At 40.7% G+C, this 18,521-nt stretch overlaps 1 protein-coding gene across 2 annotated transcripts in view; it reads right to left on the bottom strand.

Annotated features, from left to right (window-relative positions):
- The window catches only part of Unc5c (unc-5 netrin receptor C), a 335,667-nt gene extending 317,892 nt beyond the window's left edge, over positions 1–17,775 (bottom strand). For both annotated transcript variants that reach the window (XM_070022304.1, XM_070022303.1), the window contains exon 1: positions 17,341–17,775. In XM_070022304.1, the coding sequence (XP_069878405.1) occupies positions 17,341–17,464 (124 nt within the window). In that variant the 5' untranslated portion in view covers positions 17,465–17,775. The remainder of the gene's footprint in view (positions 1–17,340) is intronic.
- Between the last annotated feature and the right edge of the window lie 746 nt (positions 17,776–18,521).

Below are 18,521 nucleotides of genomic sequence, written 5' to 3' on the forward strand. Positions count from 1 at the left end.
TAGTTCACAAAAGGAAATTAAGTGCCATTCATTCAATTTATTCATATGGTACTTGTTAAAAATAAAAGGAAAAGCTTTTTTTCAGCATCATAAATAAACCTTTTAATCAGCAATTTAAAAAACAAAACAAGCCCTAATGTTACATCATCACTTTTCTGAAAGTGGCACTCAGTTTTGTTCATATCCTGAGAGCATTTGGAGGAGTTAAATTCACACAAAATGAATCTATTACATTTTTCTTTGTTTTCAAAGTATTCTTTTAATGCTGCTCTCAAGCCAGTTTTTACCTCTAAATGCCTCTGGTCTAAATTGACAGTCTTGAAGTCTTTCCTAAAGTAATATTTGCCTCTTCAAACATCTCTCTGACATTCCATTATGGGCACCTGCTGCTGATAATTACAGGTCTGTCTCCTAACCACTTCCTCTGCTTTATGTCAAGGCAAGACCCAGGCTGCTTGATTACAAACAACTATCAGTTAAAGACCACCTCATAGCTCTCTGCCATAATTATTCAGGGCAAGTTGGGGATGTGTTTACTGAAGTTTTAAGCGAGAAAGAAGCAGTTAGCTGTTCTAGTTTCCTCTTTTGCTAGCAGTGTAGCATAATCCATAACATATTTTGGGCACCTTTAAAGGTCTTATGAAAAGATCTGATCCAATGGTTCTTTATAATGAGCGTTTCACTAGACTATTTCCTAGACTAAAAATCAAAATATTCCACACCAATGTTACAGGTTGTGATCTGACCCTCCCCATCAAAATCTTCCAAACAGTAATCAACTATAAGGAAAGAACTACTTTAATTTGTTATTCCCCAAATTATCTTCCAGACACTAATCAATGATAAGGAATGAACTAGTTTAATTTGTATTCCCAAACAACCTTTTTCATGACGGTGGTCCAATTTGTCCTCAGCCCATAACCACCCTTCCCATCCAATTCACACTTAACTCTCATGCCCTATCAGAGACTTGTTTACTATGGACTGGAGCGAAATAACAATACTCTGTGGATCCCAAAAAAAAATCCCAATAGAAAACATTTGGAAAGTCTATTTATATTACTAATATTCCATATGATAGAATTCTATAATTAAATGGTAGGGAAATTATCTGGGAATACTGAATTATTGAACTCTGTACCCTGTATTTTGGTAGATTGACCAAACCAGTTACGGACGAACTGTGCTCACACTGTCTGACCATCAATTATGTGGAGTTTATTTGTTTCACATACAACTGAATCAATGTTCTTCCTGATCTAATAGCCACAAATTATAGGATAGAAAACCAAAAATTAGGAATGCATTTCTGAGGTTAAGGAAACTGGCCTTTAATGTCTTAGCTTTCTATCACTGTGACAAAAATATATGAGATAATATCTGAGAATAACAGTTTTATTTTGGTTTTAAGATTTCATAGGTTGTCCCCCTCACCCCTTCCCACGGTCCCTTGGCTAGGGTGCTGTTGGGGGGGCCCATTGGTAAGTAAATGCAACTTTATGATGGGAGTACATTGGTGGAACAAAGCTATTCAAATCATGGTGATCAAGAATTGTATATTGTATATATGAGGAAGAAGAGAAAGAGGCGGGGGGAGGGAAGAGAGAGAGAGAGAGAGAGAGAGAGAGAGAGAGAGAGAGAGAGAGAGAGAGAGAGAGAGAGAGAGAGAGAGCGCACAAATCATTCCCTTAATTCCCTTTAAGTGCACTAACTTCACTTCTTCCAACAAGCCCCCAGTTCTTAAAGGCTCACCACCTCCACCACCTTGGTACAGTGGTGGGGCATCCCATGCACCTCTGGGGGACATTTCAGATCCAATTACAGCAATTAGTATCTACAGACGTTAATACTCTCTGGAGTCAATGAAGAAGAATGATCCAGTTGGTGGCTTTAAAAGGAATGGACATCTAAGCTAAGATGGAATATAGAAAGGAAGTCAGCCAGAAAGAGGGCAAAGAACATGATAAAGAAACCAGTAGCAGGAGGATTCCCAGCTGGTCATGAGGGAGCATGGTGGCTGGTCAGAAAGCTCCAAAAGATGTCCACTTAGGGCCCCCCACCCCTGAAACAATCTGTGGCAGATGTGAGGAAAGCGTGTGTTCTGAGGAGATGACAGCCACAGAGGAGAGCCAGGGAAGAAAATGAGAGGGATCAGCACCAACAGTCTATGAGTCATGTTAAGAAATTCAGAACCCATATTAAAAGCAATGGCTTTGAGAAAAAGAGTTCTGTTGGTAATGGGTGGTAAACTTCCCTGTTGTCAGTGTGTAGGACAGAAGGGCATGAGGAAGTACAGAGAGAGGAAAGGAACTTCTTCAGCCAGTCATTTGAGAAATAAGGACATATGTGAAGTATATTGGAGTAACATGCATCATCTTTTCCAGTACAGCACCATTAAATGCTTGACTATGTTTACATTTTTGCTAATATAGAATTACAAGAGATTCTAGGAAATAAGCTCATTCTTTTTTTATGGACCACTTGGCTAAGTTACGCTTACATTCTCTCACTAAAATAATCTCAAGAAAGCATATGTTCCAAAACAAAATATAGCTTATATCAATTTGAAACAATAAGAAAGCACCAGAGTAATCACACAAATGCATTTCCTAAGACAGTTAAATATTTAGAACATAAACATTTCAATAAATTTGACTTTATTTTAAATAAAAATTTCATTTTAACAACGTAAATTTTTGGTTCCACCAAAGAAAAACACCCCAGTTTCATTAGTCTATCTATCTATCTATCTATCTATCTATCTATCTATCTATCTATCTATCTATCTATCTACTCTAGAATTCTTCCAAGAAAACTACCACAAAGTGATATACAGCCTAAAACTCCGAACAAGCAGTTTAATTCATTAAAAGTATTATGTATTGTTTCTGTTGATTCTTTGAATGAGATGAGATCCTATGAAGATAAGAGACTTCCATAATTAGATAGAGTTAGAGCCAAATTGTGCATTCCAGAGTTCCTCTTAGTTTCTCCTTACAATGTTCATCGCACAGAACTTGGAGGTTGGGTTTAATATAAAAAGATTAAATGAAAATTACAAATGAGTTGGTGTGTCCAATGGCATCATTTTGATATGATGAATGAATTGCCCTGTATATTTATTTGATGAATCTATTATGCTTGTGTGAGGTGCACAATTGCATTAATTTGAGTTATAAATATCTGCCATTGTGTTTTTCTTTATCAAGGTGATATATTTTGAAAAACATGGTTTTTATGCTTTTTCCAAAAATCAAGCAATTTTAAGGAATACAAAGCCAAAGAACAAAGGATTACTAATATCATAGTATACACACACACACACATACACACACACACACACACACACACACATACTCCCTCCTCCCCCCCATACCACTGAATATTATTTGTTTTCTTTGCCATTTTTTCTAAATAAAGTTGTTGTTAAATCAACTCCATTCTTTCCCTTAGGAAGTATATTCTTGACAATGTTTTTAAAAGCAAAACTATGAGAGTTTTGCTCTTTTACTTCGTATGCAACTCAAATGACACATATATGTCTTTGAGAAATTATGGAGTTCAGCTAGTATGTTCACTCATCTATTAAGTGCTTTATAAAATATAGTGTATTTCAGTCATTATATGCATATTTAGTAATATTTACATATATAGACTTAACAATTTGGGTATCTAGTTAATTTCTCTTTTGCTTATTATAATTTGTACACTAAAACATGTAGAACTTTATCTTTGATTGAAAGTTTTGACTTTTTTTTCCTTGGGTTCAGTAAATGCTTTGTTACGTTAAAACTACTACTATGAATAAAGATGGTTACTGTTTACTATTCCTTTAGAAGAAGTTTTAATATTAGTAAGAAAGCATTGAATACTTATTTTCTGAATCTTTATATCTTATAAGTAGTGTGAATGTATAATGAGGGAAAAGAGAATGCATGTGGCTGCTCACATATATGTAAGAACAGCTATTGCTATTAGAACTCATGCTAGATACGCAACGCTGCTCAGAGAAAACATTTTAGCTAAACGTGCTTGTCTGTAAACTCAAAAACTACTTTGGCTTTCTAGAGGACGTTAATGTAAAGTTGAATGTCTCAGTTTAACTGAGTATAAGACATCTAACTTTAAGATCTACCCATCTTTCAAAAACAATCTTTAACAATACATCGTCTTTTGTTCACAAGATGGTATGTCTTGTGACATACCATCTGAATACAATCTTCTCACTCTTGTCATACACCCCATGATTTTTTACAACAATTCCACATAAAAATGTCCTATGCTAGAGACTTTTGCACTTAAAGTAATACAACAGCAACAACAATTACTAATGTGGGCCAAGTACTTGTCTGGTACAGAAACCGTCCTAGCTCTTCATTTGGATTAACCTATCAATCTGACCATTTCTATAATATAAATATTGTGATTATTTTTATCTCTGTTTCCAAATATGAAGTGACTCCAAGAGATCTGAAGCCTGATTGAATTGCCTAGTCTCCTTCACCATGTTACTTCCAGACGGGCAACGGTTTCCTGCATTTCTTTTGGTCACACGCATAACTTTTTCTTGGATGAATTCAGTACATTGCCTGTATTCTGTATTATAAAACTACCAGATTTCAAACCACACAGGCAGGCATACATAAACACATACAGAAGATATCTAACAGATTTTCATTCGGCAGTCAAGGAGAGGAAAAGTTAAACTAGTAGAAAAAGAGAGAAGAGGTTAGTTTGGAAAATGGAGCAAGAAAAAGCACTCAAATATCCGAAACAGTCATAACAGTCATAATACATTAAAGAGCAGACATCATTACAGACTATTTTAAGTAAGTCTTTATAAGCCTCGTAAGCAAATTCACATGAAGACAAAACTATATATTGTGTTACTCAAATTTTAAAAAATGGCATTCACACAAATAAAGGGACACTTGTCAAATGACGCAAGAAAGTATCAGTATATTGTATTTCAGGCTATTTTTCTTCTTAAAATCTACTTGAAGCTCTAATGCAATAATCATCCTATTTCAATCAATCGAGCGTCCTCTTATTCTTTTCAACGTAACCCAATTTCATAATACTAGCTCATAAATGTGTATAAATTTATTAGCTGGCCAGATAAAATAACATTCTTTGTTCATCTTGGTATGGAATTAAACTTTATGCAATGCCAATGGAAAAATGTACAAAAAATAGTCACTTTAAAAAGATATTTTAGCTTAAAAATAATAAAGTAAATTTAGAATAAAAAATCAAATCCTGGGGCTGGGAATGTGGCTTAGTGATAGAGTGCTTGCCTAACATGCATGAAGCCCTGCATTCAATTCCTCAGTACCACAAAAACAGAAAAAGCCAGAACGGGTACTGTGGCTCAAGTGGTAGAGTGCTAGCCTTGAGCAAAAGAAGCTCAGAGACAGTGCTCAGGCCCTGAGTTCAAGTCCCAGGACTGGCCAAAAAATAAATAAAATCTGACCCATTGAACTGAGTTATATTCCATCTATTTTTTTTTTTTTTTTGTCAGTCGTGGGGGCTTGAACTCTGGGCCTGGGCGCTGTCCCTCAGATCTTCAGCTCAAGGCTAGCGCTCTACCACTTGAGCTATAGCGCCACTTCCGGTTTTCTAGTGGTTTATTGGAGATAGGAGTCTCATGGTCTTTCCTGCCCGGGCTGGCTTTGAACCACGATCCTCAGATCTCAGCCTCCTGAGTAGCTAGGATTACAGGCGTGAGCCACCAGCGCCCGGCCCCCATCTATTATTAATGTTTGAGTTACATACTAAAGATGAGATTATTCACCAAGTCCTTCTGGTAATGGGCCACTGAATAGGGGTTTGGTTAATAATCTAATTACAGAATCCAAGTCCATAAAAGCTCCCAATTCATCCCAAATGAGTGTTTATATGACCCGACATGAAGTAAAACAGTTAACACCGCTAAATAGTACTTCTTTGATGTTACTAAGAAATGCTTTTCATAAAAATATAATGGCATCAAAAGTCATTCTGTTACCCCTTATGAATAAAGGGTAAGATTTTCCTTTTTAACTATTTTACTCTTCAAGAAGGACAGAGCTGTGTGAGGTTTTAATTTTTATCATGTAAGAAAAATAGGCACTTAAATTTTAAAATAAAAATAAGTAAGGAAAGGGTGATATATCTGGTTAGACAACTGAATGAAAAATTTATTTTATTTTGTGGTTAATGGGAGATAGAAGTCTCGTGGACTTTCCTGTCTGTGCTGGCTTTGACTGTCCATCCTCAGATCTCAGCCTTCTGGGTAGCTAGGATTACAGGTTGTGAGCAACCAACCGGTACCCAGATGAATGCATCAATTCTAAAGGTGTGATAAGAATTCATGTGATCACTGTGAAAATGCTTCTGCCTAGCTTTGGGGTCAGATTGCTGAATGAGGACTCCACCATGGATGCTTGTACTAAGGGCCTGATAATAGGAGAGGAAAGGCAAGCGTGAACTTCTCCTATGGCTTCATCGTGGACTGAGGAAGACAGCCACTGATTAATTACTACCCTAATCTCAAATCACCCACTAGATTACTGAGCAACCTTTTTTATCTCCACAATGGTATCATAGTTACTGGCTTGGTGAGTCAGATGACTTACCAGAGATTCTTGGATTCTAATATAATTGGCAAAAAACCTCATCTTTCAGATGATTGGAAATGATTGCAAATATATACCAATGATGGAAAAATAAAATCTGGAAAGGAGAATAATTGGGTCGTGTCCACCTAGAATTTTATTCTACACAGCGCTAATACATCCTATGGCTTTCAAAAATATTATCATAGCAATCACCTGACAATTTCAGCACAAATTAAGACATAGCTGAGTTTTTATTTATTCTCTTTTTTTCCGTCTCGTCTTCTCCCCTATTTATGTATCTAGTGGAGTCTAAGGAAGGGGAGGGGACTTTCTGTAGCTTTGAAATACATGAAAAAATTAATATTGTAGCAAATTAAAAACATTAATAACAACAACAAAACCCTTTTTGCTTTAAGCGTATATCTGGAAGTACCTCATTGAGTACGAGCGTCTATGAAAACAGCTCTTTCTTAATGTCAAGCTTAAGCTCTGCCAGATGACTTTCCTCAAAGGCTCCCTTTAAAAACCCTCACTACCATTTATTATCTTCTTGTTATATAGGCTGTTACTTTTGTTTCATCACAAATCTCTGCCTACTTATTAGAAGCCTTGCAACTACTATCAGATGACATTTGTTTTACTTAATGTACATAGTTTTACAAAAAAAAATTATAGAACTGCTATTACTGCATTATATGGGGGGAAAAAAATCCCTGTGTCCATTTAGCTGACACTGCATCAGCTGCTATTTAAACTGGGCTTAGCTAATGAGCTTTTAATGTCAGCGGGGTTATGGGCAGTTACTGGCTATTAGCAGAAATGGCTCCTTTCTATAAAAATCACTTCTGCTCAAGTGTGTTGTTTGAACATTCCTTTCTCTAATTTAGTGACTGTCATTGAATGCAAAACAAACGCAAGGACCCGGGGAGTCTGCTGTTATCTTTAAGACACCCCCCCCCTTTTTTTTGAACCTTGCAATTCAGCATTAAACTGGCAACCTCTCCCATTAACATTTGGACTTGTAATCAAAAAACTTTGTGAGGAATTATTGTTTACATTGACATGCTTAACAGCATACTAAGTATCTTGCTAGGAAAACCCCATGTGATCAATGAAGAAGAATCAATGTGTGATAGTATCTAAAACAGTTGTACAAACCTCAGAACTTATTTGTGTGATGAAAAGGAAATCCTAGTTCAAAAATGCCAAAAGATGGGAAGGCAAATGACAATAGTAACTTTCTATGTATACATTGGTATATCACACAAATAGTTCTACATTCCCATTATTATGATCATGAATAGGAACAAGGAGATACATCACCATCTTCTGAATTCTGTAGAATCTTTCACTAGTAATCAACTCTTCCCCTTCTCATAAAGGATATCATGGATAATCCTGGAAATAAAGCTACCAGTGTGGTAGCTGAGGGCATCAAGAAAAAAAAAATCAAACCTTATTCCATTTGATTAAAAGATTGAAGCAAACCATCGCTGAATTCTGGTAAGGAAGAATAAGAGAGTAGATGTCACTGATCATACCACACAGGAGGGGACCTCCTGTAGGTCACTTACCATGACAAAGCTGACCCTCCCAGAGAGCCTGGAGAGAGAGGGGGTTATAAGAGTAGAGAGAGTATTTTACCCCTACTTGCCTGAACAGGGATGTCCTTCTCTGGCCAATGAATTAAACTTGAACTAAGGACTAAAGGAAAATAACTGTGGTTATTTCCCTTTCAGTTCTCTGATTCACTGGAATAAGCCAGTGAACCTAGAGCTCTCTTGGAAGACAAGACAAAACTGTCTCTCAGATAAGCCACGATGAATGAGACAGCCATTCCTCTTCTGTACACAAGGGTGAGGCTACCTTTTGCTTAAAAGTAAGATGTGATTTTTCACTGGGAAATCAGTGATTAAATCTGATTCCCTAGCTTACAATTACCTGAATTTGTGCTATAAATGGAATTCATTTGTGTTTTGAGGATATTACTAAGTCTGAAAAGGAGCTCCTTCTCCTAAAACAAGAAAAGTTATACCACACACACACACACACACACACACACACACACACACACACACACACACACACACACACACACACACACACACGCACAGATGTTACAAGCAAATGTGTTCCCACAGGGAATTATTAAAATGTATTTTTCTACTCCTTGTGATTCTTTATTTCATTAAGAATGTGCCTGAAAATACCATCCTAGAAAATAATTTCATAGTAATTGAATCTAATAAGACTAGCTAATATGTCTTTCTCATGATCACCATTTTGAATAAATCCAGCAAAATGATTCCTATCCTCTTGCTACGTGGACTAGCAATCTACTGTTGTCATTTTTTAGCCATCTTTCTTCTTTTCATGCTATAATAACTATAACTTTTCCATTCATATGTAAGTGATTATTTTAAATTAATTCATAATATACATGTTCCTACACAGTAAAAGTCCAAGGATAGACTTCGAGTGATACCATAGATTTTTTTATAGTTGTAAATTTATTATAACATTTGCAATACTGAATCTTTAAAAAAAATATACCATAGATTTTTTTGAATACATAATAATTCTATTATGGATAAACTCCACACAAGCCAAACCTTTGGAGAAGGGAAGTTATTGTCCCTAAAATTCCCCGGTAATTCTCACGGAATTCTTCTCAATCCTTATAAATAGGTAGGTTTTAAGAAATAAGCACTACTGTTGTTATTAATGACTATCTTTAGCAGAGTGGTTCAGGAAGTAGCAGAACATTTCATAATGATCACAGAAGAATATCAGCATGTTCACTGATTTAATTGTAGACATCTGAGACATGCACATCTTACCCAAGTTGATTAAAAAAATCCAGACTTAATTATTTTAACAAATATGGGTTTGTAAAATACTCCTACATACTTACGCTATGTTAAGTGAAGTAAATGCAAATCAAGACACTATTTCCATAGAAGTTCCATGTCAAAGGTCTGTTGACAAATATGATGAATGTTCATCTGAGATCTCCATATTGAATATCATAAATAATGACTCAGGTGGGTATGTCTGTTTTTCCTCAGTGTCTGAAAATTACTGAAGTGAGTGGTTTTGCACCAAACCACAGGCCCTAGGGGAGCCATAGTTGTGATAGACTACTGGGATGGAGGGGTTGGGTACCAACTTCTTTCAATCTTTGAACTGGGATTCCTAATGTATTTTCAAGTTTATAATCTTTCCCTAACATATGGAGATCTAGAATAAAGACAGGAAGTTGTGGGAGAAAATGATGGGCAGCCTAATTACTGCTTAATTTAGAATGATTTCAAGATTGCTAGGCCCTAAACCTGATGACCTTTACCGTATTGTTTATATGCGGTCAACTCTTCATTCAATGAAGATACAACATTTTCTTTTTACCCAAAACTAAACCCCCATGTGAATATACATCACACAGACAGAAATCTCTAAGTGACATTGCCACTATTTACTTTGTTTTTCCAATCCTAATGTTTTGTTGTGGCCATAATTTGGGCTTTTGTTTGGTTGTGGTTAAAAATAACACAGATCTTTGAAAGCCATGTACAACCAAACAACAGTGCTGTTGTGGTGTCTAGCACTTTAGTTTCTATCACTGAATTGCCATTTGTTAAAGAAAACTCTTTGAACTCGTTCTTAAAAGGATGGTTTAGATGCTTGAACTTGCAAAAAAGATATTAGAATGATTTAAATAAACTATCTCACAAATTCATAAACTATCTCCCCAAATCATAAGGAACAAACCAATCCAAAATTAATTATTGTTTTTCTTTATCCAGAATTTATGACTACACCATTCTCTAATATGTTGCACTTTTACTGTGTAAGAACATGCATATTATGCATTCATTTAAAGTAATCACTATTTTATATATGAATGGCATATGTGTAAATTAACCATTTATATTATTACACATACTAGTTTCCTTGAGTTCTGAAAATAAACCCTCAACTTTTTTTCCCCAAGATCTATTTTTCCTTATAATTCAACTACAATTACTCTCACAATCCATTTTATATGGAAGGATCCACTTATTTTTATTGAAGAAAAAAATTCAGACACAAGGTTTTTCTTCAAATAGAAAAAAAATACTACGAGGACAATGTATTATGATTAAGTTTGGGCAGTCAATGATTAAATAATCAATTAAGACATTGACTAAAAATGAGAGATGCTAGTACTCATCAATAAATTTGTTAATGTACTGAGGGAATTTCCCTCTAGCTCTTAGTTGGGAGAAGAGAAAATATATGTGCGCCTACAGGAGGCATTTTTATAGTTCTTATAATTGCTGAGAAATGAAACTAGGCATAGAAGCCACATGACACAATGATTAATGAAGGTAAACTACCCCCCTCCCCATCCTCACAATATTTTCAACTAAATAATGCTTACAACTCCGGAGCTAAATGTGACTAATCAACCTCATCTGCTCTAATGGCTGCTGTGAGCCCTGCTCTTTAAAATAAGAACTCTTAACAGGTGTGTCACTATAAGACCATTTCACCAGACTCCCCTCTCTCTCCCCTTGCTCTGCCATGGTGGTCACAAGATGCACTCCTTTGTTTCATTGAAAGAGGGTGTACCCCAAACATTGGAGTTTCCACATGTGACACTTCACCTTGGTGTCACAAAGCATTTGTGAGTCACTGATCACTACTGAGAAAAGATCTAATGGGGTCAGGACTTAATATGCATATTTGGCATTTTCAAAGCCACATGTGACTTCCTAAGTTATAACTTTAATTCAATTAGAGGCATAGCAACTCTGTGTGGAAGGCTAGGTGTGTCTTAGATATCTATAACAGTTGGTATGTTCTTATGTGTATTTCAAATTTTATCGCACAGTCCTGATGGAATAACTTGTAACGGAAAGCAATGTGCAGAATGACAAATCATACTGAACTTCAAAACAAAACTTCTAAAAAAGAGTTCTCAAGTTGAAACTCAATATATTTAATATTTGCCATATAATATGTGTTTGTGATGTTCAATGAAAATCTACAGACTGACACCTGCAAACAGGTAGAGAAGGATAGAAAAATGTTTACTACTTCTGATACTCCCCATCCTGTTAGCTCACCGAAGTATAAAATGTTTCTATTAAAATCTTCATAAATCTGGATATTATAAAAATACTTGCAACAACATAAACTGGCCAATCCCTGGATTTCATTTTAACAACTAGGGGAAAAGGAAACATTTGTGTTTTAATATTGCTGAAGGCAAATTCACTTCAAAGAAGTATCATTAAAAAAGTGGCACTGCGTTTTTGTAAGAGATTTCTGAACTGATTAGTTCTGGGACAATCTCCAAGAGTTCATATCCATGTAGTCATCCCTCACAAATATGTAAGCCAGAACAATTATCCTTATAGGACCTGTAGTATGCATGGTTCTCAATTTATATATATATATATATATATATATATATATATATATAGAGAGAGAGAGAGAGAGAGAGAGAGAGAGAGAGAGAAACTGAGGCACAGAGAGTTAAAGTAATTTACCCATCCTTATATAGCTAGTGGGTATTAAAAGAAGAAATTATGGTATTTCTTGTACTAATGGATAGTGTGGGCATAATAGCACTAAAAAGAGCCTTAAAAGCCATTAGCTTGTACATCTCCAATGCCAGGTAAGATAGATAGATAGACAGACAGACAAACAGACAGACAGACAGACAGACTGACAGATAGCTAGATTATATATAATTATATATATATATAAATCAAACTAACCTACCATTGAAATGTAAATTAAGCTTCTAGAAAATCTCATATCCTATAAGTCTTGAGCCAGAGGCAGGGTCTAAAGGGTCTAGAATATAAATCTAGCCATCCTACATTAGTAGGAACCTATCTCCACTCTTCCAAACCCCCACTCTTACAACCAAAAAAAAAAAAGAAAAAGTAAAAGTAAATCAAAACCCACTCTCAACCAAATCACTTCTAGATAGAAAATTCAGACCCTACCCCATCACATTAAAACTCCTGGCCTGACCTGCATTTACCACCTCCATGCTTGAACCCAGAAAGTACCACCACCCGTCCCCACAGTTAGATTCCCGAAAGTGAGTCATGCTATAAGTGCTTGCCAGTCTGTGTTCTCAAGGAAGAAGCTTTCTCCTTGAAGTCTATGTCCCTCATGCAGAGCACAGGATCTGGGACACAGTATCAGAGTAAAAGAATTGTTCTTTGGGAAGGTTTCTTCCAATAGTATACTCTACTCGTGAGTTCCTGAGTTTCCAATTGGTAGGACAATATGCACAGGCTTATTTTTAAGTGCCACGGATGCAAAAAAGTCAACTAAAAAAAGATCTAGGCTGAAACTGCAAGACAGGAGACTGACACAGGCCCAATCTCCACCCCCACTGGTTTTATTCCTTCTCTTCCTTCCGGAAGTAGCTACAGCCTGCATGGTTAATGTTTCTTCTGAGAGTTACTCCCTCTGCTGCTCCAGCAAAGCCATGACCTAAATCAGAAAAGTGCTAAATGCAGTTAAGGACTAATAGAGCATCTCTCGCTTGCTGTTGCACTAATTGGAGAATGCAGCATACATTAGAGAACGGTTGTATTTAAGTTTCAACAATAAATCCTAAATAAGCTAAAAGCGTCTGCCTAGTTGAGCTCACGTCTTTTCCACATCCTGAGGGAGTCTACTTAAAATAGATCAGGATTGTAATCAGTATGAATTCTGATCACAGACAGTTCCCAAAGTGCAATAGGAGATAGGCAGGATGCAGTCTTGTTTAACTCTGAATCCTTACAGCATATAGCAAGCCACAGTGTCAATAAATGTCTGTTATAATCTAGTGATCTTCTTGTTGTTGGTTATTTGCTTCTTTGGGTTTTTTTGTTTGTTTGCCTCATTTAGTTTTATTTTGTTTTAGACAAGTTCTTGTTTTGTAGCCCAGACTGACCTTGAACTTGAGACTTGCCTGAAGTGCTGGTGTTATAGGTATGCACCACCATGTCTGTCCATGATTCTTCATTTTGTGCATGTGCTTGCAGAGTTTGTCTTCTGCAGCCTTTATAACCATTCCCTAAGATTTGCCTTTATAATGGAAATACATATGGTACAATTATAATGAAATCCAATTGTCCTCAATGACACACCAGCATGCCTACAGGCATGGAAATCCTTTATACTGTTCTCTAGGCAAAAATATATTATTTGTTTGTTTTAAAACACTATTAATTACTTTAAGATCATAGAGCATTCTCTAAAGTCTGATCAGTCATCAGTGACTTTCAGTTCTGTACCAGGAGGTGTTAACACTCATAACACTAGTTGGTGCTAGATAATCAGAATACCAATGCTCTGTAGACCAGATAGAATGCATTCATCAACAGGAGGTACAATTTCAGAAGCAAACTAATCAAAGCCACACACACACACACACACACACACACACACACACACAGGCACACACACGTACACACATAGGCTCCTTGCCTTCACTAGTAAAATCTTGCATTCTTGGAAATCAGAAGCACCAGGAACTCCCTGGAGCTAAGAGTTCCCTGCAATAGGGGATGAAACAATTAGAGCGTAGCCAGAGAGGAGAAAGTTGTTGCCTAAAGCTTAGAGAATTTCCCAAGGACCTATTTAAAATGACTGCTGCCTGTTTTTAAACCAGTTACAAAACTCAGTACTCATAAAAAAAAAAGTACCCATTCTTGAGATTTCTATCTTAAACATCATGGTTTTTCCTCCCTTAGTTATCACTGAGGGGACATCTATGTTCAAATATCTCATTTCTCCTGTCCTCCAAAACAGATTTTTGAAAACAACTTCATTCACATTGTAAAGTAGTCCAAAGAACTTTCCTGTCTTAATTGCATATGCATTTCCATTCATAAAACAGTCCTATGTGGTATTGAACTCATCAGAACAAGGAAATGGCACCTTGAGGTTATAGGTGAGAGTTTGTTCTATTGCAAGGTGAGAAGGACACAGAGACACTGGAGGACTTGTAAGTCTCATTACCCCCCCCCCCCAAAAAAAAGCATGATTCAAAGAGGATAGTGTTAACAGTGGTCGAGTAGGAAACAGGCTGGGGTAATGGATAGCAGAAATGATGATGGCAGCTAATATTGGAGTTTGGTGCCTTCCACTTTTGATACCTCCCAGACAATACAAGCAGGGCAAGTGCCTTGAAACATGGGTGATAACAAAGAAGAAAGTCTTAGAGTAGTGAATTTTATAGACAATTTGAGTTTTTGTGTGTGCTGGTTTAGGGGCTTGAATTCAGGATCTGGGTGCTGTTCTTTAGCTTTATTTTCTCAAGGTTGACACTCTAACATCTGAGTCACAGCACCATTTCCTGCTTTTTGGTAGTTAGTTGTTACTAAGACTCTTGAGGACTTTTCTGCGTGGGCTGGGTTCAAATCATGAGCCTCAGACCTTAACCTCCTGAATAGCTGGGAATAAGCAATAAGCCAGTGACACTTGACTCACACCATAGGATTTAAACAAAAACAAATCTGATTCATCCAGAACTAGAGGCGCTAAATAATAGATGGAGAAGAGCTGTAGTGAAATGCACACACCCAACACATGAGTTTTCTTCCCACTTAATCCTTGTCTGGTCTACAAGAAATGGGGGGGGGAGATGCAAGCAGTTAGCATTCCTTGCATTTTGAGTGCCTTTTCTTTTAATCTCTTCTCCCTTCTTCTTTCAATATTAATCCACTTACCGTGCCCAGTTTGATTATCTTTATTGATCCTTTTTGTTTTCTACCCAGTCATTTTAATTTAGCTGTTGTAAGGTCTCAGCAGGAATCCCATTTCTTTTTGGTATCTTTAGAGGACTTTACTTCTTCTTTCCTAAACAGTTGCCTCATCCTGTCTCCTGCTCCCTCCCTATCGACTCCCCCCCCCCCCCACCATGGCTTAGTCCTTTGTGCACTCATAACAGCAAGAGAATTCCACAGGGAGTCACAGGGCTGATTCCAGGACTATGCATCAGGTTGCTCACTTAGGATTCCAAACATCCACCTCTAGGCATCCTAGGCTGCCTCTCAGAGAACTTACCAATTGCAAGAAACCTACAAGCTTCCCCCCGCCCCATATTCTCACTGTGCAGATTGCAAAATGGACAGACAGATGAACTCGGAGGTGTGCAGAAAAAAACCAGAGCAGAACCTGAGGGACCAGAGACATCTGGTGAGGAAGGAAGGAAGGATTTAGGAGCTGGGCCACTTAGCAGGGCAGCAGGGAAATTCACTCCCAAGGATGTCACTATGGCGAATTCACAAGTCTTTGCTAATCGCTCACTTCTCCACCCTACCACACTCACCAGGCCTGGGGGCTCCCGAGCCCCCATCTACCACCACACCTCTTCCTGACCCCCGGGGTCTCCCCTGATCACAGAAGGACACATCAGCCGCTGAGCCTCATTTAAGAAGTTGGGGCTAGCACGCGCCTACCCAGCCCTCCAGATTTGAAAAGAAGCGTATCCTAGGATTGTGTGTGTGTGAGTGTGTGAATTGCCTCTGCTTGCATCCTTCCCCGACCCCCCCACTCCAATTCCAGGAAAAGCTTTCCAGGCTTCCCCAGCTAGCAATCACAGGCAAATGAAGTAAAAAAGATTCCGGTGTGAGCTCGACTTCACCTGGAGGTTCAGAGATCCAGGTGACCCGAGAAAAACCCTGGACAGAGCAGCCTGGACTCCTTCTCAGGTCACCAAGCCCCAAAGGCTGGGGGCCCAGCCTCCACCCCTCCCACCTCCGGGGAGCGCAGCGATCAGCCTCGGGGCCGATCCTGGGTTCTTGTCCACCCCCAATCCCGGAGCCCATCTCCTCCCAGGCTGGCCTGCTCCAGAGCCGCGGTACGCGTATCTGAAGGCTTACACGCGTTAATGAACATGTCAGCGTTCTACACAGGCTAGTCACGCCGGGGAGTTGCAGATCTGCTTTGAACCAGCAGCCTCTTGCCTCTGAGCGATGGGGCTTAAGTGTCTTAGTGTGGTGGTGCCAGGGAGACCCGGAGAGGGTGAGGGCGGAGAAGGCATGCGTGCCCACCCGCACCCGGCCCCTGCCCCTCTCTGGGATCGTGGGTCCGGGAGGGCGATCTAGCTTTAGCGCGTCTGGACCAGCAGCCCAGAGGGGCACCGACCACTTGGGCACAGTGTGTGTGTGTAGGGGGGAAGAGAAGGATAAGGGCCCCTTGGCTGTAAAGGACACATTTTCCCAGCTGAGACTCAAGGAAGATCCTGCCAGGCCAGTCACCGCACGGCGCAGGGGAGCCCCCGCACCACACGCGCGTCCGGGGTGCCTCCACGGCACCCCCCACGGCGTCCCCTAAACCTCCGCGTGGACCACAGGCAACGATGCGCGCGCGCGTGTGCACAGCCCAAAGTGCAAGAGATACATACTCCCCCCACACCCTGCCACCCCCCCCCAGGCTTCCCACAGGCACCGAGACGGGTCCACCACCCCGTGCGTGCGTTCCCCGTTCCATCCTGGCTCATCTCGAGGAAGCAAAAACAGATAAAAATAAAACGATGAAAAATCCGAACAGTCAAAGCTCCTTCACTAGTTGGGAAAGTGGCATTTAAAAGTGGTTTCCAGCTGCGAGGCATGGGGCAGATTGGGGCAGTGGGGGGAAGGGGGCAGAAGTCCAGGTGGAGGAGAAGAGGTAGAAAGTGGGGGAAAGGAGGAAAGCAAGAGAAGTGGCCGCGCATCCCGGCGCCCGCACCCCTGCTGCTTACCTTGGGCGGCCGATCCCGTGCCGCTGGCGCTGAGCAGGGCCAGGGCAGGTAGCACGAGCATTTGCAGCAAGTATCCCAGCCCCAGTCCGCAGCGGGCCGCGGTGCCCCGCAGTCCTTTCCTCATGGTGGACCGATCCAAGGGGGTGCCCGAGGTGGGGTATGTGTCTATGTGTGTGTAGGGGGGCCGGAGGGGGTGGGGGAAGCAAATCCTCACCGGGCAGCGGCCGAATCCGTGCCCCACCAAGCAGTCCAAAGGAAATAACCAGCAGCGAGCGCCACCACACTCCACTTTTTCTCCAAGGGCGGGGGGGGGCGCGCAACCGAGGGGCGGAGAGGAGATGGCGAGGAGGAGTTTGACGATCGCTCTCCGCCGCCGCCGCCCGTGCCTTCGAACCGACGACCTGAAGTCTCCCCGCCAGGGGCTGCTGAGCTCCCCACTTTGGGTGCAAAAAAGTCCAGGCAGGGCGCAGCGAGACCGCCGCCGCCGCGCGAGCCAAGCGCCGAGTGCTTCTCCGGGTCCCCTCGCCCGCGCGGAACACACACACACACACACACACACACACACACACACACACACACACACACACACACACACACACACACACACACACACACACACACACACACACACACAGCCACGGAGCGGGGTGGGGAGGGGGAGTGGGAGGGGAGGGAGCGGCAGGAAGAGGCTCGGGCACGGTGAGGCGCTCCGATCTCCAATCTCAGTGCTCCTCACCCGGGAAGAAGAGACGCCCCAGCCTCCGCCGCCGCCGCCTCCGCCAGGGAAGGGCCAAGGACAGTCCACCTCCCAGAACGGGGCGCACGGAGATGGGGGATCCGGGTGGGGTGGGGGGCGCACGCTCGCCCAGGAGGTGCCCAACTCTGCCTGGAGGTGGGGCTGGGGGTGGGAGCCGAGCGGCGGCGGGCGCGCGCCCGCCCACCTTATGTAAGCCAGGATGGAGCCAGATCCCTGCCTGGTGCCGGAGCTGGTGATCGCGGGTTGGTGTTACTCACTCCAGCCGCGGCGGCGGACGCCGCGGGGAAGAGGCGGCGGCGGCTGCGCTGGAGAGCGCGCCTGCCTCCCGCGGTGAGCCTGACTCCGCGGGGCGAGCGCTGGGGACGCGCTCCCGGCCGCTCGGCTGTGCGCTACCGGACACACCGCGCAGGCAAAGCCGGAGTCA

The sequence above is a fragment of the Dipodomys merriami genome, unplaced genomic scaffold, assembly GCF_024711535.1.
Source record: "Dipodomys merriami isolate MVZ:Mamm:240054 unplaced genomic scaffold, mDipMer1.0.p SCAF_15, whole genome shotgun sequence".
Taxonomy (NCBI): Eukaryota; Metazoa; Chordata; class Mammalia; order Rodentia; family Heteromyidae; genus Dipodomys; species Dipodomys merriami.